The sequence below is a fragment of the Siniperca chuatsi genome, linkage group LG4 (assembly GCF_020085105.1).
Source record: "Siniperca chuatsi isolate FFG_IHB_CAS linkage group LG4, ASM2008510v1, whole genome shotgun sequence".
Taxonomy (NCBI): Eukaryota; Metazoa; Chordata; class Actinopteri; order Centrarchiformes; family Sinipercidae; genus Siniperca; species Siniperca chuatsi.
This window is the reverse complement of record NC_058045.1, coordinates 14,294,309-14,313,732: the sequence shown is the minus strand read 5'-3', so window position 1 is coordinate 14,313,732 and position 19,424 is coordinate 14,294,309. Positions and strand designations below refer to the sequence as shown.

Sequence of the window (19,424 nt, the reverse complement as noted above, 5' to 3'; positions counted from 1 at the left end):
CTCACGGGGTAACCCTGTTTAGCAAAACCTTTTTAAGGACTCGTTTTAATGATTTAGAAGCAAAGAGAGACACTAAAATAAATTGGTTAAATTTGAAAGCAGTAAATGGCCTGTAGATTCCTTATGTAGGCTACACAATGTTGGATTTTAAAGTGGAGGGGGTTTATGTTCCACAGAGGGGGATCCTCATTGTTTCTGATGATTGCATGAGCCCCCACCAAGGGCTGTTGGGCATGAAGAGCAGTGTGGGAGGCTGTAGAGGGAGGGACTTGCCCAGGATTCAAAGCCTTTAAGTCCACCTTTGATCCACATCTTTTTCACCTAGAACAAGTGTTTCAGAAACGTAAAGACCACGGACTGAAATTGCAACCAAAGTGAAGAAAAAGTGCAAGGTGCAAGCTGTTTCAAACCGAAGTGCATTATTTGGGACACCTAGTGAGCCAACAGGGAGTGTTCCCTGACCCAGAGAAGGTCAAAGCTGTGATGGATTGGCCCCTACCCACTACTGTATGTCAGGTATGTTACTTCCTTGATTTTGTGGGCTACTATAGACGTTTTATTCTTGCCTTTGCAAGAGTTGCTGCCCCCTTGCGTGCGTTGACACATAGAGCTGAATAGCTGTGTTCAAAGACCTAGTCTGTTGAGTGGGACTCCAGTTAACAAGAAGTCTTTAAAGAGCAAGTTAGTATGTGCTCCTATTTTGGTTTATGCAAATTTTAACCTGTCTTTCAGACTATACACTGATACTAGTTTTGATGGCTTGGGGTAGTCCTTTCCCAGGTGCAGGAGGACGAAGAGCGGGCAATAGCTCATGCAAGCCGATCCCTAAGACCTAATGAGAGAAATGACAAGAACTACAGCTCGTTTAAATTGGAACTGCTATCTGTGAGGCTCTGAGATTACTATTTGAACACTGCAAATCTTGGGGTAGCTGAGCAGAGGTGGGTGGCAGAGTTGGCAAACTTTAACTATGTCCTTAAATATTGCCCAGGGAAAGAAAATACCAATAAGGACACCTTATCATGTCCTGGAGACCACCCGAGGCCTCTGCCACCATGGCCATCGCACCAGAAGATGCAGAGCGCCAGGAGCAGTTGGAGCTTTGGGCAGCATGCGAGCAAGACCCCACATTAAATCTTGTGAAAGCCCTGATGCTGGAAGGTAAAAAAATTTTGAACACACTCAGGAACACAGGGTGAAGTTGTTGCAGCCCTATGCCAGGTCTTGGGCCCAGTTGAGTGTTAAGGGGGGTGTTCTATTGAAGACTGCAAAGGACAAGGACACTGAACTGCTAGAGCAAATTGTAGTGCCCCCAGTGTGGAGAAGACTGGTATGGAAACAGTACCATGAAGCTGTTGGTCATTTTGTTGGCACAAACACTTTATCTGTGTTGCAGTGCAGGTTCTATTGGCCAGGCAGGGGGAGGATGTCCACCAATGGTCAACCAACTGTGGCCACTGCCTGCACCAGAAATTATATCGAGAAGTAAGGACACCCCTAAATTCCACCTCTTACCCAATTGAATTGGTAGCTGTGGAATATTTGGCATTGGGGCGGCCTGGAGAAGTGTAGCCCTATATCTTGGTTTCAGCGGATGTGCTTTCCAGGTTTGCGTGGGCCATATCACCAAAGGACCAGACGGCTGGTACGACAGCCAAAGTACAGTGGACACACACACAATCAACAGAGAGGATCGGTCCAGGCACACCACCGGACACTCAGAGGAGAAATGGCAAACTATTGGGCAGTAAGAAGCGTGTACCAAAGATGTCTGGAAGGATCGGAATGCCAGAAAGGAGGTCTTTTCAATCAAGAAGTGTGTGCCAGTAACTGGACAACATAGACAACGCCCCCTCTTCCCCTGCCTGTTGTCAGTAGTAGTGTAAAGACTGGGTCGTTATTCCTTTTTTCTGAGCTTAAAAAACACTGTTTGTTGAGACTGCTTTTTAGAAGTTGCCCCTCTACTATTGTTTATGCAAAAAATATTGTTTAATTGCTGCTGCCTCTTTTAAAAGACATATAAAGATATTTTAAAGCCAGAAACTTGCTCTGTGTGTGTGTGTGTGTGTGTGTAAGTAGTCTTTACTTTTTGACACTTTCACCATCAGGCTGCACAGAGGGAGCAGATCTGATGTTGAAATGACTGGTCAGCAGACCTGAGTGACCTAGTTAGGGTATAAGGGGTTAAGAGGTCAGATAGGTAAGGGGGAGCCAGTCAATGAAGTGCTTTGTAGACAAACAGTAAGGTTTTAAAATGAACTCTAAAACAGACAGGGAGCCAGTGGAGGGAGGCAAGTATGGGGAAAATATGCTCATGCTTATGGGAACCAGTTAAACGCCTCGTAGCAGCGTTCTGCACAATCTTGCAATGATAGGAAGGATTTTACTTTGGCTAAGGCTTGCAGTTGGAAAAAACTGCCTCTGACCTTGGAGTTTATCTGTTTGTCAAATTTAAATGCAGAGTCAAAAATCATCCCATGGTTATTTGCATAGTGGTTCACAAAGGATGACAGTGGGCTGAGCTTCGCACACAGAATGCTGGTGGATTGAGGGGGGCTAAAGAATGAAACATTTAAAAAAAGAAATTAAAAAATATATTTATTTGTGGTTATCTGCATTAATCTCTGATCCAGATGTAAATAAAAGTGCAGCCCCACCAAGCACAGTTAAATATTTTCTGATGCTGTTAAAGTTTTGTTTATAATTGTAAACACAGCATGCTGTTTTCCATCTATGACTCAAACTCTTGAATTATATGTGAATACCTCAAATTAATATGGTCACAAAATTAGGCCCTACTGGTTGAGCCTTTAATGCTGTAGAGTGGCTCTGAATTAGGTGTTCAGGTGAACAACCCAAACATCCTGAATGTGAACTGGATTTTAAGAGAAGTTTGTATGGAATCTAAAATGCAAAGGAACATATAAAAGTCCAATCGCTCTGATTTTGCAAATTAATAATAGCCTAAGGTTATTTTACCATATTTGGGCAGAACATTATTTTATTATTACAGGGGAATTAATAAATTCACAGACAAGGGCCACTTTTGTCATTTAACATTAGGGATCAGGACCAGGCGAAGCCACTGTAACTCCTCTACAACTTCATAGAGGAGCTGTCACGGCGCTCCGTGGACACAGCCATCCACCGGCGACAAACTGCCCATTATGGTAACCAACATTAATCACCGGTTGGAGGCGAGCTGCCAGAAGCTGAAATATTAACTACCCTCAAGCGTGTCTTCCTCAAGATGACCACTGGTTAATGAATGAAACGACCTGTCCAACTCACTCTCACACCCCCAAGCGCGCACGTATTGTCTACTGTACAGCACTACACACCGTGAGTGGCCCATTAGATGGAAGCTAATACTTGTCTCTAAACGAGGAGCACTTGAAACAAGGAGTCTGCAAACCAGAACATTTATTGCTCGAAATTGGATTACAAGGGGCTATACTTACATGAGCTGTGTCGGAAACTGCGATGCCAAAGACCCGTCCTGCCATAACAGGACCAGAAACACCCAGGCTCGTACCCTGCAGGTATTCATTGTAAAAAAAAAAAAAGAGGGGGAAATTCCCCGACGCGCGTCAATAAGAAATGTGCCTCGCTCCCCTTCGCCGCCGATGAATGGGAGCGGTGTGCAGAAGCAGCGTGAGTGGCAGTCTGACGCTCCCTCACAGATTAACGCACCCTGACGCCTCTAATCTGATCACCCAGCCATCTAGTGCTGTAACAGGTACTGAAGCTGGATATTGCAGTCTCTCTCTCTCTCTCTCTCTCTCTCTCTCTCTCTCTCTCTCTCTCTCTCTCTCTCCCCCCACCTCTCGCACTCTCTCACCCTGTTGCCCCCCTCCTTTTCAATGTAGCGAAAAAAATCACATATACTCCTTTTATCTTGTAATATGAATTTTGTCAGTGATACTCTGTAGTGACTTGACCTAATGCAATTTAGACTATCCCAATTTCTGTATTTTATACGATCTAATAATGATAGTAATATAACCAAAACATTCAAATGTCTGTGATATTTCAAAAGAAGCTGTGATATTTGTTTTGGTCCAAAAAGCATCACTCTATTTTTTCCGTTCCTCAAGGTGTACAGCATTCCATATTGGGAGCAACACATTTTTTTCTCCCTATAAAGAAACACCTGCTAAAAGGAGGGTCTCACTACAGGTACCACACACACAAGTGCATGCAAACTGAATACAGATGCAGGTTTGGCTCTTTAAAACGCTCTACAACCTTACAATTCCTAAAACCTGGAGGAATGGGAGAATTTACTGGTTGCGATAGCACAATCTTTGCCAGTCACCATCAGTCATCCTGGTTGCATGATTGGCAGCAAGCAGAGAAACTGTCCCACATGGGAATCAGTGCTAGTGTGACAGATCTATTGATTTCACACATATAGTATAAAATCGTATGAGCAAAGTACAGTAAAAGCCCAATAAATCTCAGTGCCATCAATCATGCCAGTTTTATAAGATTGAATTTGCAGCTATGTGCTGCGCATCCCAACGTGAATGTATAAATTATAGAACATACACAAGCTCCTGCACCACTGCAGTATCTAAAATCACAGTTTCTGCCATCATTTTAAAATAAACGAGCATGAACACTTTGAATTGATTGAATAATTGAATAACAAAGTGAGAACATAAACCTACTGTGTGTGTGTGTGTGTGTGTGTGCGTGTGTTTGGTGTGATCGTGTGTGTGTGTGTGTAATTCAGGCCTGGAGGGACGGCAGGGCAGCACAAGCAGGATGCTTGGGGATTTGGTTATCAATTGTTGCTTGGCAACCACACACCATCTCTCGTGTCCTCTCACCCTTCTCTCCTCCCTTCCCCCCCATTTCTCTCTTTGTCTCTCCCATCCCCAACTCTCCCCCTGCTCTCACTGTACTGCACTGTTGCTCTCCCCCCCTCAGTTTTTTCCACTATTCTCATCCCTTCACTCCCTGTCACACCACCCTCTCCACATTCTCTCTCAATGCACCTTTCACACTCATTTCCCCCAGCAGAGGAACAGATGCACCTGCTGATGGGATGGAGACAAGAAAGTGAATGGTGAGAACCGGAGAGGTGGCGTGGAGGAACATAATAGCAAAGAGCTGTGTGAAGAGGATGGAGAGGTAGAGGCCTCCTCTGCAGACATTCAATACTTTTTTTATTAATTGGGAACATCTTACACTACATCCCGAATAGGAAGAAATGTCAGACTAATGCCTGCACTGTAACACCTCTCCACATGTATATAGTCTAAGAAATGGATAGTAGTAAAAGACCAGAATAAAAACTAATGGCATCTTTCTGACAGACCCTGACAGACAGTGTATCTCTGTCTAAAGCCTGCAACACGTGACAACACTGATACATTTCATGGAGTCTATATGGTTACGTGACTCCAATTACCAACTATAATACAATTCATTTCACTTGTAAAACAAAAATGCTTAATGCAACAGTTTTGTTTTACATATAAGACTAATAACCTGGTTTGTCCTATATTTCTTTACTCCACACAAAGTGGGAATTCACAAATAATATAAACATAACTATTTTTTAAACATATTAATGGGTCCAAAATGTATAAGCACATGATATATATATATATATATATATATATAGGCTAATCCTGACTTCAGAAGAGAGAACCACCTGTAGACATGGACAGCTTTGGTAATGATATTAATGTAATAATGTGTTAATGCACCACTGGTTAAAGATCAGTTATACTCTACAGTGGAGGTTGAGGTTATTTGATAGAGCATACTGCCATCTGGAGGTAATTCATTAAAATCACAAGAATCAGTTGCTGTTAAAGGCCAATGCTTTAAACCAGTTTAAACATTACTGTAAGTTGGAACATAATCTTTTTACCTCCGTATCTTCAAGATGTTTGTTTTGTTCTTTTTCTATATATATGCAGTGTGCAGGTACAATAACAATATTATAAATCATGGAATTTCACAAACATAAATAAAATATATTTATAAAATATGTTCATATCCATGCACACATACTGTATGTTGTACATATACATGTAGTAAATATTCATATTTGAACACCCATTATATATATTTATAATAGTATAACAAGTAATGAAAACTAACAATCCAAACATGAATGTAAATTTTTATATACAGTGCCTATGAGGCACTAAATACTCCTTTCAATCTCCCAAACCCACACAAGTCTTGTTGTCATGACCCACTATTACTGTAAACCATGATTCTGTTGGTTAGATAGAATCAATTAAATTAATACAAATATAAATAAGTAAATACAATTAAGTCTAAAAGAACAGGAACTAGCTCCTTTAGATATAAAAGCTAAAATAAATATATGTTAAAGTCAGGAATTGCCACGCACCTGCTTGTTTATTCCTATGCATTAATTTCACCATGATAGAGTGTTTACCTTTCTACATAAAGCATGTAATAATGTTTAAAATTTAAAGATATCCAATATTTGATAGCAGAAAAGCAGAATGTCCAGATGCAGGGTGTCCAGATTAATTGGTGTGATCATTATATTTTTTATATATATATATCGTTATTTTATTGTCTTAATTGATTATGCATTAATCAGTTATGCATTGTCTGTAGGAGGAGCTTCCTATTTAAAAGCAAGGAGTAGAACCTCCTCCAGGTTTTTTTTTTTTCATTGTTGGAGTTGAGTCAGTTCAGGTCAGGTGCAGAACTGCTGGAAGCCTGCTGCTAGCTTGCTGCTAGTTGCCCAATAGCCATGGGCCTAGCTTAACTTTTCTTTGCTGACTGATTTTTTGTTTTTTTCACAATCTCACCAAAACCAGAGTAAACTGTTGTTGGTGTTATGTAAACTACAAATAAAACATACACTGGGTGAAGATTACTCCAGCTCTGTGTGTTCTCCTTCCTCCACTCGGCCAAACCTTACAAACATTTACATTTATTTGATCACATTTAAATTCATCCAACTCTATAGAAACACTAATGTTAGAGTTAAGACTCACCCTTATATGTTGTTGGCCTTTGGCTCATCCTTATTTTAGATTTATCCCTTCTTCATTTGTCATATCAGGATCACAATTTCCAACAATCATCAGCTTTCTGCTTTGCTTGACCCTTAAACTCCTGCTTGTTTGACATGTTGTTGATTAAACCATTTAAGTCCTTAGTGCTGTTGTATGCAGTGACTGTGTGAAAATAATTTTAGTTTAGTTAGAGTTTTGTTGGTATTTCCCAATTATAAGTCCTAAGATGTATTATTATTATGAGTGTTATTCTGGTACTTTAATACCATGCACTGCTTTTAGAACCAGGAAGCTCTTCTTGGCAACAGCCAAGCAGTTTCTCAGATGTTAGCTTGAGTCGACTCTGCCTCAGAGTGGCCATGTTTTCACATTACAGCTAAATAAAGCATCATAAAGACATGACCAATAATGGATGTTGTCATATGAATGAAGTATGTGACATTTTAGTTCCAGGTTCTACTTTACAGTAGTAATGGCACTGACTTGAAACTCAATAAAAAGAAAGGTAAAGTATGCTAGGCACAGTCAGTTTAGTCTTTTTAGTTAAAGCTGATAAAGATAGTGATATGGAGGATAATTTCATCCAAAAAAGATCATTACAAAAGAGAAAATGTGCCATTAGAAAAACGATTAAAAAAAAAGATTAAAAAAAATCTATATTACTGGGAACTGGCACCTTATAGACAGCACCACAAACTGGCAGCAAGGCTAGGTCCACCACTCTGTATGCAGCTCTGTTAATATATCCATATTTTCAAGTTCCACAGTGTACATACCTCATGTGAGTGGCTATTTGCAGAGCAGTGTTGCAGAGGGATTAGTTTGTTTTTTTTTTTTACTGTAACTGTGTCCTTTATAATTAAAACCACAATATACATCACTTTGGCACCTTCTGGTGGTTGTATCAGGAGTGACACTGTGGCAGACAGGGCAGACTTCTTTGTTGTCAAAATGTCTGCTCTGTCTATTATCATAGAAAAAGCAGTTTGGCCCTTATGTAAGAACAGAAAAATGTTGGTATACATTCTTCAAAGCTCAGTTTCATAATTCAAAACAAAACCAAGCTCAACTCTGCGTGTGTAATATAGCTCTTCTTAATATTTATTCTTTAGACTCAGGGGAAACAGCTGATTTTTTTACAGCACAATTTGCATAATATCTCAACACATCCTGTGTACAACCACAAAACCATAACATTAGATTCTTTCTTTTTACACTGAGTGAAAAACAAGACAATTTTACAAGCATATTTCTTTACAGTCAGCATACAGATAAATCTATACATATTCTGTCTCTTTTTAAACATAATCTGTAGGCAAAATATACTGACAAACCATCAACAAAACATGCAACATCCAAAACAGAAAGTCTCAGACAACTATTGAAGTTGAATAGATTTTTTTTTCCCTTTGTGTTGTTTCAGCCGTTTACGGGACGCGATTGCACAGATAGTCATTGGTTGACAGCACATGTTTTGATTACACAGTCAACTCCCCTTATACAACTATAGACTCACATTGCTGTACAATTATTGAGTCTTTTGTGATTTTTTTCGACACTCACATGCTCAAACTTCAGACATATAAACATTCAGTCTTTGTAGAAAATAAACACTTTATGTACACATGTCAAAGGACTTGAGTCACATTCACACCCCTCAGAACAACAACAAATAGATGGTTTCACAATTACAGGCAACAGTTGATCTTAACAGTATTTAGCTTGAGGGAAGTCTAATGAAACACGAGGGGTTAAACAGTCATGACTGAGCATTAAGGGACTATGTCTTATTTACTGTACTTTACTGTTAAGTAGACTATGAGCAGGATGTAGTAAGGGTGAATTCTCCCCAGATTGTGCATTGTGTTTAGGAACCCCATGTCTGCATGTTTTTCTTTTGCCACATAGATACAAAATGCACACCACAATATTTTCTGCCAACACATACACATGATTCAGTTCATTTCAGTGCAGAAACACAAAACACATAATCTTGCAGGACAGTTAAGATGAGACAAGAAAATAAACAATGTAATCATAAAGTGCACAAGCAATTGATGTTAATAGCTGTTAACATCAATTATATTAAAATCAGTAAAAAATCAATATATTTAATATTTCATCTTTCAATGATGTACAAATTAAAATTTTTTTCTATAAGACATATTTTTAGACCACATGTTCACAGATATAACATTTAGTTAAAAAAAAAACCCAAATACATCCAAACACATCTGTGTTGCATAGAATTAAGAACCAATGGGTCTGGAATAAAAATAAAAAAAATCAAGGTTGGCACAGCAAAATAATTAACTGAAAAATCAACCACATTCCCTTTCTTATTATATTCTCTTTTTTGTTATCCTTTGCTATAAGATTTAAGTGACATCTTGTTCTAAGTGTTTGTTGTTTCCTCTGTTACGTTTGATTATTAAAAAAATTGCATCAGCCCTGTGATATGCCTAAATACACCGACAGTAGTTCTGAGGGTCACTTGATAGTGTTTTTTAAATTCTGTAGATATGGTGGCAAAACCTTACAAGATGGATACATTGGTCACCTGCTCCACATTAGTGCTGAGATGTGGCCCCATGTGTTCTTTTGACTTAAATATGACTGAACCCAAGTGGGCCTGAGTGAGTTTTGGTCACAGGCAGTGAAAGAGGCTGGTTCACTCTGTTGCAATGGGAGTCACTGACACAAAACTGCATGGTGAGTTTTACAGCACAGCCAGACACACAGAGGAACCTTTTTTTCTTCATTTTGAATTTATTTTTAGGTCAAATTCAGACCAGGGGGCTTTACTAATACACAGAAAGCAGAGCTGTCACACTGAAGTAATGACAGTTACAGATCTACGTGTGGTTTTGACACAACAACAGCCATAGAGGAAAATGTTATACACATGACACATGTGATAAACTCTTGTCATCTACAGTTGGCTTGTAACATTCAACACAAGTGTTTTGGACTTTAAAACACAAAATGCTGTTCATGTTATTGTAATTATAACCTGCCTTATACAATAGCATGCCAGTGAAGTAGGCATGCTATTGAAGAAATAAGTCACTGGATGTTTACCTTCACCTTTGAAGTTTTAATCGATCACAGACCTGTTGAATATCTAGTGGTGCATCAGTATGATCAGAAGACCGAAGGAGCTATTTTTCATGAACATCCTTGAGCTCACATAGGTCCACATTCACATAACAGCTATTTAGACTGCCTACACCATAGACTAAAGGAGTCTACTGGATTGTCAGTGCGCCACCCACAGCCTCAATCTAACAGAGATTATATATCTGTATTTTATTATATATAATCTAGTGACAAGAGAACAACTCCTATACTTCATATTGTATTTAGATATATTCTGCATCTGATATATTTGTATATTATATAAACATCACACTGTACAATGTGATTCTCTGATATTCTCTGTAATCTGCATGTGTGATATGTACAATATGAAGTGCTGTACATGTTATCTTCATCCCATAGCAAAAGTCAACTGTCTGACTCTGTTCTACATTTTGTTTTCTTTTTACATGAAACTAAAAGACTATCATATAAAAACATTATGCATTCCTTCATCATTAAATATTTCAAGACCACTGATCACATACATCACAACCATCATTTGGGCATTACAACGGTGACTCTCGTATGAAGGAAACACAATGCTAATTCAGCTGATGATTCTGTGATCAATGTCAAATTCACCTTTTTTTATCTTTACCTCTGATAGATATGTTAGCTCGTTTGCACAGAACCAAAACAACAAAGTCTCATGCCTATTAAGGAATTGGAACTATGGTAAGAAAGACATCACAGCTCTCAATGCCATATTGCTGCTGATTCTTCTTTCAGTGCCTGTTGTGGTATTTGCATGTTTGCATCCTACAAGCAAAGTCCACAGCCAGCAGGGACTCGACATGGGAAGAGGTGGACATGTGTGCTGGCAGTGTTGGACTGATATAGTTATTATGATATTAGCACATAATTCCCTCCTTCTTATAACTTATGAACTGAGGAAGTAAATGAAAAATGAAGGAATTAAATGGATCTTTTCAGCTCCTCTTCTAGAATTTTTTTGTTTTCATCTTTTTGTCAAATCGGATCTCTGAACTAGTACATTCTGACTTTACCTTTCATTGATCTATCGCATCTCCATCTTTTTGGTGCGGTGTTCAGGGGTTAGTCTGAGTGGAACTGACGAACAACTTGTGCCAGCTAACCACTCGCTTCCTCATGTCCACCTTGTCCAGCCAGATGTAGGCTTCTCCTATCAGGGTCTTCTTCATGAACTTGCCTCCATTGGATACCAAGAAAAGCTGGAAATACATTGAAGAGAGAAACAGATTTGTCATGGTTTATTCTGTTATCTGATTGTTAGTGTTTAGCTCATGCACCCATTCCATCTTGAAAAGTGCACAGGAAAAAGTATGTTATCCAGCATGAAAAATGCAAGCACCACTGGGTGAAGTGGTTAAAAGACAACAACATCTGATCTGCTGATCAATATATAGTTATATTCCTATCTAGAAATAAATAAACAAGTTTAACATTTCAATTAGGATGAAATATGGTCATATTGGTATTATTCTTAATTACAAATAAGACTATAAATAAATGCATTAATATTTATTACACATTCCATTTTTTTAACCTTAAAAAATGTTGAAAAAGCAGTGAGTCAGTGAGCACGAGATTGTAAGATTTGCCAGCATTCATTAAACTACAAAAGGCTGTATAGAATTAACCTTTTATAGACACTACCAGCTACTTTTAAATGTTCATATCCTGCAGCTCACCAGGAGGTGGTTCAATCTCCCACCTGCTAAATGGCGGCAGACCAGTTTATAAAACTTCCCATAATGAGGTTTAAGACTTGTTTTGTCAGATTTTACAAACCTTCAGTTTTAATTAGCTGTAATGAGCCATTTTGGAGATTTAAGGAAGTTTCTGTCAACAGAAAAATGCTGGATGTAAACGGAATTGGAACAATTGAATGAATACACCACAAATTACTGCAAATCTATACCTGGAATGTATTTTCTATGATTATGAGGCCAGGCTTGACAGGTGGACAGAGCTGTCTTATTTCAGATCCTGTTGTACCTGTATGGAGTGTCCAGTTGGGTTGAGGGGGAATCTGAAGGTCTCATTGAAAGAGGGCTCTCTGTCATGTCGGCAAACTCTGGTCTTCTTCTTGATGATCCTCTTCTGAGTGGCTACATTCACCACATACAACTTCACGTACAGGTCTGAGGGCAAATTAGATAAATGATGAACATCGATTCGTAAACCTGCAAGTTAATAAAAACACACACCCATATACTTGCACTAATGCTTGTGCACAAATGCACACTACTTCCTGACCTGGTAGATGATCTGGGCTTTTAAACTTGTAAGTGATGTTTCTGCATTGAAGGATCTCCAAGACCAGTTGATCCCCTTCTGTCTTCACCTCCTTCTTGAGAGCGACCTTGATCTCCCCCATTACCTGTGTTTTACCACCTAAAAACAAGAATAAAAGAGAGTTGTGGGTGATCAGCTTTTAGAATAATGTTCTCCTAGTGTCACTAAAGATTATTAAAATTATTTAACAATTGTGCATCATTAAACCTGGGCTCACAGCAAAATGAAATCAGATCAGGGAATGTCTTTGCAGTCTCACATGGGTCTTAGCGACTGTCATGTGTCCCTATTGATTTAAATGTAAGGGTTTTACTAAGACAGGCTGAGTTAAACGAGTCGTCAGGCACCATAGAAATGACCTCCTGGCCCTCATCTGTGTAACAGCTGCCAGGCTACAGCCTAAAATGACCTTGGGTTCTTTGTTACAAACTGAAACTAGAGATGGAAGGGAGGCATCATGACACCTGAGCTACATGAAACCTAGATATAGTTATGACAGCGGGAAGGATAGTGTGACATCCACTTCTCTTCCACCATCCAAAGCCATGCATTAAGTCATTAGGTTGGGGAAATATTGTTACTTGACAATAAGCACTTTGCTGAAAATTCTTTATGAAAACACAGTTTAGAGGTGGTTAATTGAGTGGCTGGGTAAACAATAAAAAAATAGTTTTGTTATACAAGATACCCAGCAGGTGGAGACCTACGACCAAGTAAGAAAACATCATAAATCGTGTTTTTCTTCCACAGCCTCAAGCTTTTTTACGGTAAACAGAGGACATTTCTGGAACTTGCCTTCATTTTCTGGGGTCCCAAGTTGATTTTTGTCGGTGCCGTTAGGAATAGTCTTACCACTGTGAGAAAAAAACAGATGAGCACTGCTTTATTCACAAGAAAGTGTGACATCATCAGATATATTGAATGACAAAGAAATACTAGGCATTACTGTCAGCCTTAAGCATTACTGGATGCACACTGTGCTAAAAATTAGCTACAAATGGTCTTACATGCGTGGCACTTGAAAAATGGCACTGTCCACTCCAGTGCCCGCCCCCTCTTCCCCATCCAGACCTCCATAGGCGTCTCCCACAAGACTCGGGGCAGACAGCACCACTGACCCTGAGACATCACCCAGTCGGTGTCCTGGTCCTGAGGGTGGCAAGAGCGAGCGTGATGGTAAGGAAATATCTATCTATCTATCTATCTATCTATCTATCTATCTATCTATCTATCTATCTATCTATCTATCTATCTATCTATCTATCTATCTATCTATCTATCTATCTATCTATCTATCTATCTATCTATCTATCTATCTATCTATCTATCTATCTATCTATCTATCAGGAAATTATTTGCACACAGCAAAGAACACAGAGCATCTTCACTGACTCAGCTTTTACCACACATCATACATGCATGTTCAACAGATATGCTGAAACACTTCACACCCCAAGCTATCGCTCACTGACAGTGACACTGTGTGTCACATTTAACTTTGACTGAGCAACAGATAACAGCATATCAGTGGAGGAACAGATGAACGTAGATGACACCTCGCCCTTGCATTTAGCAGTGCGGTGTGTAACCTCAGTTAACAAATTCCTTCACTAGAAATAAATGAAGGTCACTAATTTTAATTCAAAAATGAAAATGAATGACAATGTGGATGTTCTTTCATAGACATTCCTTCTTTTCCTGGCTGCTGTTGAGTTATGCTCATACAATATGAAAGAGTGTGATTAGTTCAGGGAATATGTGAAGTGTTTCTGTCTAGACTAAGGGTGGATACATTCTTTGTCTTCATGGTCATAGTGTCCACTGCCTATATTTGCTTTAGAATGACGACTAATAGTAATTAGATTATGTTTGAAACACAATCTGTGACTGAAAGGCAATAGCTGGAAATTCCACTTCTATAGCCATGAAAACATGATTATATCAATAACAAAAGTATATTTAAAAAAAGATATACAGACACACACACACACACACACATGCACACTATCAGACATTCACAGACTTATGTACATATATGAATATCATTAAATGAGAATTATTTTGTTACTTTAATTATTTACACATTTGATTATGGTAGACTTGATTTTGTTTTGTTTTTTATCTATCTTTAGTTTTTAGTTTTATTGCATTATGGTTAATAAGGTAGGATTATTTGTATTTATCAGTACATTTTTCTTGTGTTGCCTCACCTTCCCTTTACACTTCTGTTCCTCTCATGGTTAGCTGACCGCTTTACTCTCATTGGCCGGTGAGTGCAGAGTGAGCCTCCTGTTGACTTTTGAACCTCTTGGTGTGTCTTTTTTTCCTGGTTTGACTGTTCAGTCTCACATTTGTGTCCCCTTTGTTTTAGGCGGCGGGTTTGGGAGAGGATTGGGTAGGAAGGGGAGCCTGTGTGCCATACCTGTGTGTATCTGTGTTTTGTGATTTTTCTAAGGGTTCATTCATATGGCACACACATGCACACACAGAGAGAGACTGCAGCATCACAAAGTCCTCAGTGGCCAGGGAACAGCAGCCAGGGAAGCTGCAACTGCATGCTTAAATAGTTCTGATACTGGGCTAACTTATCTACAACAACATAATTCTTAATTTTTAGGACATCACACTAAAGATTATGCATAAACATGAATGGATATTGTTTAAATCATGTTAATATGGTACAAGACATGTGAGGGATTGCCATCCCAGTTTGGTTTCTACACTGGGGTTGGAGATCGCAACACTGGGGTTCTGTAGAAACCATATGCTTGGGATTGGCACATGCACATATCATGTAGAAACAGAGGGGTCTGGGGATTTTATTTTGGAGCCAATTCTTCTTCTGTGTTCATAACTTACAGTAATGTATCAACTTTATGTCCTACTTAAGATACCCAAAAAGGCAGAAGAGATGTTAAACAGATGGGAAATATAAAATACTGTATTTGATACTGTATATATTTAGTGCACTGATGCCAGATTTATAAATATTTAATTTTAGATTAAAAAACTGAATGAAATAAGATTTTTACAGCAAGTTTAGGTTTTGATATAGTTCTCTTTTTCATAAGCCTTGGATTTTGTTTAGTGACTATATTAATAAGACTGATCTAACTTACATGACCAATGATCAAAACAAATCACTTTGTGCTCAAAGAAAAAACGATGAGGAGAGCAGAAGGCAAAGGTAAAATGTTGAGGAGGTGAATGCACATCGGTCCAGGTTTTAATCAAACAAACTCAATAAAACTTTCATGCGCAGGAAAAAGGAAGCAAGTCACAGGAAGTGTATCACGGGTAGGGACGGGATTTACTTGGTTGCAGGCGGGACTGTTGCACAGCAGCCTCTGCGGCAGCAATGGCTATCCCAGCATCCTCAAGGTGGGCCTGAGTGACGCTGCTCTTGCTTTGGCTTCGGGAGGGGCCATGGGAGCGCAGTTGGCCATCAGAGGAAGACTTAGAGCTGCCTGGGCTGCTGTGTGACTTTTCCAAAGGTATCATCTGCATATCTGGAGGAAGATGAAATGGAGGGTTATCAACGCTAATGGGACTTGAGAAAAGAGATGAAGATGAAAATAATCCACACTTTTAACAGTATTTAATATTTTCTGCCCCTCAGCGATCCTGATTGTGCCAAGCAGCAGTTGACAAGCTTATGTAGTGTAATTAAAGCTGTCACGAAATTATTAGCATTTGTTTCTATGGTAACAACTGAGCAACCAACTTATAAATAAATATACATTTTTTGTTGCAAACCTGCTAAGAATAATGATATCAGTGTCATGATTCAGAATAACCAGTCATATAGAATAAACTGATTCATGAAAATTATGGAAATTGAGGATGTGTGTGTATTAGCAGTTCCCAGACTAAAAACACATATATATGGGGGATTATTTTACCTTTGGCTGGATCGGGGAAGATTCCATGGCTTCTGCTCTTGATCACAGAGTTCTTAGGTGAATCATGACTCCCGTCTCCCTGTCCTGGTGCTTGACCCTGTCCCATACCATGCCCAGGCCCCATCCCAGGCCCTGACATGTGGCTCAGACCTTGGCTGTGTCCCTGACCTGACCCAGACCCTGGTGGGCCTTGAGCAGCATGGTGGGCTCTGCTGTGCTCAATGCTCTCACTCTGCTCCTTCAGAGGCAGCCAGCGAGGAGTGTTGTCTAGCTGGGTAGTGTTCGACAAGTCAATCAACACCTGAGACACAATTAACATACACACACAGAGTGACATTGAGAGAAAGAAAAAAATTACATAAGACTCTAAAACCAAGTCCAACACTCAAGTACAACATGTAGAAAAAATTGTATAAAGGTAGATAATAAGCTTCACAGCACAGTGTATACAGTCTATTTGCTAAAGAATTTTAATGCATACTGCATTTAGCACAAGATAAATAGCACTGCTCACTATACAGATTTACAGGTATGAAGCAAAGCTTGACTTCAGAGTTTGTGAGAGGTGAGGGATGAAGCTGACATTATTAGGTTGTTTTAAGAAAAGCTTGTCAATTGAAAAAAGAAAGCAGCAGGAACCATTTGTATGAGGTTAATACTAAATGCTTCTGACATTTTCAGACACAGGATTCAGATTCAAAAAGCACTCACTTCTCCAAGGAAGTCATTGGAGGAGGATCTGTCATAGTCCCATACTGTCACCTCCAGCGTCTTTTTCTTTAACTGGAGTGAAAGAAAGAGTGAAGAAGAGGAGAGAGGGGTGATGATGAGGAATCGTGTGTGCATATGTATGTGTGAGGGAGAGAAATGTGTGTGTGTGAGTGTGCCTGTATTTGTGTGCATGTGGGTGGAGGAAGCGTGGCACACTGTATGTGCAGTGCATGAATGAATGCAAAGAGGGCAATTTACTGTAATCAGCAAGTAAGAGAGGAGTTACATTAGATTTGGTTTGTTCCAATATATGTACACTGATGTGTGCATGTACCTTTGAATGTGTATGTGTGGATAGGAACGTGTGGGAGGAGATGGAAACATATCTTGGGGGGGGGGGCGCGAATGAGCGATCCGGCAGCATTATAAGGCTGCTCTGGCCAGCAATGAGGCATGATTAACAGAAGAAAGCTCCAGAGGAGCCAATGAATCTCCCTGCCTTCACAGAAGTCCTCTATTCTCTGACCACTAAAGCTACCGCATCTGCTCTCATCCCTCACAGCTGTAATTACTGTCTGGGTGGTATCTCTGTCGCAAACAACACATGCTCTTAGCAAACAAAGACACTCAAGAATAAACATACACATCCAGTGACAGACAAGCACACAGGCACATGATTACCAAGTTTCTATCTTTTTGTTAAAATGAAACTGTGTGAGAGCAGAAATGATGGTTGTTAACTTGAGTCTTGGGAGTGCTGATAAGAGGTTGCACAGGGATACTGAGAACAGCCCTGGGGACAAGACACGAGGACAGAATCCTAATAAGAGTATAAGACATCCACTTCACCCAAAGTGGCCCACAGCACATACAGTAATTGCACAAGCAATACAGAGTGAAAGTCTGTGTGTGTGTGTGTGTGTGTGTGTGTGTGTGTGTGTGTGTGTGTGTGTGTGTGTGTTAATGTCACTCTGCATGGTACCTGCTCCAAATGAATGTTCTTGTAGATGACAGTCTGGTTCCATTCTGGGTTCATGGTCTTCTGGGCATACCTGGTCCTTCTCTTGTTATCAGCACTGAATAGTCATGATATTCAGAACGATGGGTTGTCAGTAATTAATTTAAATTTCTCTTCCCTGTCTGACCCCATGGCAAACATTTACCAAACTGTGATATACTCAATAAATGTGGACTGAATAGATGCTTGTAAAATAGTTAATCTCCTGTTATGGGGACATAAGAAACAAATTCAGATGTCTTTTTTTTATTGTCTGTTTAGACTAAGATGCTTTTACAAAATCACAAATTACTTCAGAGATAGATGCTGAGGAGAGTTAAAAGTGAGAGGCATGGATAGAAAAAGCGATGATAGTAGTGTTCTTAAACACCATGAAATAGAGCAGATAATTGGACGGACAACAAAGGCCACAACAAAAGGATGGAAAACCACTTTGGAGACATAATTTACAGAAAAACACAACACCAACAAAAAACAAAGATCAGCACCACACTACCTTGCATTCTGGACAACCATGACTTGGCTGAGGGAGTCCAGAAGAGGAAGAGGAGGGCAGATATCACGAACAAGAAAAGCAAAAACACATAAAAACAGTCAGAGAAGCCCAGAGAGCTCAAAGAAAAGGCAGTAAAGGATAGAGAGCTGAGGCAATCAATATTCTCTGCAGTGTATATCACTGTTTTTGTGCCCAAGCAATGTATGTGACGCAAGACCAAAAAACCTCACAATGATTACATCTGGCTCATGGGAGAACAACTAATTCCCTATTCTGAACTTTTGCTGAGATACCGTGGCTGTGCACTTTACTGCTAATGTCAGTCTAATACATTTCAAAATACTCTTCAAATGAAACAGCAGGAGAACAAAAGTGCTCTCCAATGGAGCTTCCATTTCTAACCTATACAGCGTGTAGGTAGAGAGGGCTTATAATCTCATAAACAAGTCTGATGGGGTCATTATCTAAGAGCAGATACTGTTACAGAACAGATAAAGGCTGTATTGATCCTTTCTTTTGCTATTCACAGGCTCTTGGGAAGATGGTGGAGCAGACAGGGATTAGAGGAGGAAGCCCGGGACATAATGTCACTGTCAATGTCACAATGTTTGCATACATGTAGGCTGTCTATGACCAGGTAATTTGGCGCATTATAATGTTGCAGTAGGGCAAAGGATCTCCTCTCCTTTGTATGAAGTCTAAAATACCCAATGATTCATTGAATCAAATTACACCACAAATGACTGCCTCATATCATCATGTCCAGTCTCATTCTCTCATATAAACTCAAGTAGTTAGTCAGTTCCAAACAGCACAGTCAATACAAAGTCAGAAAGAAATAGGGGGAGAGAACA

At 39.5% G+C, this 19,424-nt stretch overlaps 2 protein-coding genes and 1 long non-coding RNA gene across 11 annotated transcripts in view; 1 reads left to right on the top strand and 2 right to left on the bottom strand.

Moving 5' to 3' along the window:
- Nucleotides 1-3,713, bottom strand: part of LOC122875527 (voltage-dependent calcium channel subunit alpha-2/delta-1) — a 60,659-nt gene extending 56,946 nt beyond the window's left edge. For 3 of the 5 annotated variants that reach the window (XM_044194776.1, XM_044194778.1, XM_044194779.1), the window contains exon 1: nucleotides 3,462-3,713. In XM_044194776.1, the coding sequence (XP_044050711.1) occupies nucleotides 3,462-3,550 (89 nt within the window). In that variant the 5' untranslated portion in view covers nucleotides 3,551-3,713. The remainder of the gene's footprint in view (nucleotides 1-3,461) is intronic. The other 2 variants (XM_044194777.1, XM_044194780.1) reach the window with 1 other exon arrangement.
- Nucleotides 3,645-5,349, top strand: LOC122875529. Its single transcript, XR_006377833.1, has 3 exons — nucleotides 3,645-3,739; nucleotides 4,098-4,179; nucleotides 4,739-5,349. It is a non-coding gene; the product is annotated as an uncharacterized LOC122875529 (long non-coding RNA).
- A 2,751-nt stretch (nucleotides 5,350-8,100) lies between these two features.
- pclob (piccolo presynaptic cytomatrix protein b) overlaps nucleotides 8,101-19,424 on the bottom strand; it is a 61,959-nt gene continuing 50,635 nt past the window's right edge. For 4 of the 5 annotated variants that reach the window (XM_044194771.1, XM_044194772.1, XM_044194773.1 and 1 more), the window contains 10 exons: nucleotides 18,571-18,597; nucleotides 18,039-18,132; nucleotides 17,057-17,128; nucleotides 16,346-16,646; nucleotides 15,758-15,952; nucleotides 13,451-13,592; nucleotides 13,239-13,297; nucleotides 12,405-12,542; nucleotides 12,144-12,289; nucleotides 8,101-11,356 (listed from right to left, as the gene is read on the bottom strand). In XM_044194771.1, coding sequence (XP_044050706.1) covers nucleotides 11,213-11,356; nucleotides 12,144-12,289; nucleotides 12,405-12,542; nucleotides 13,239-13,297; nucleotides 13,451-13,592; nucleotides 15,758-15,952; nucleotides 16,346-16,646; nucleotides 17,057-17,128; nucleotides 18,039-18,132; nucleotides 18,571-18,597 — 1,318 coding nt within the window. In that variant the 3' untranslated portion in view covers nucleotides 8,101-11,212. The remainder of the gene's footprint in view (nucleotides 11,357-12,143; nucleotides 12,290-12,404; nucleotides 12,543-13,238; nucleotides 13,298-13,450; nucleotides 13,593-15,757; nucleotides 15,953-16,345; nucleotides 16,647-17,056; nucleotides 17,129-18,038; nucleotides 18,133-18,570; nucleotides 18,598-19,424) is intronic. The other variant, XM_044194774.1, reaches the window with a different exon arrangement.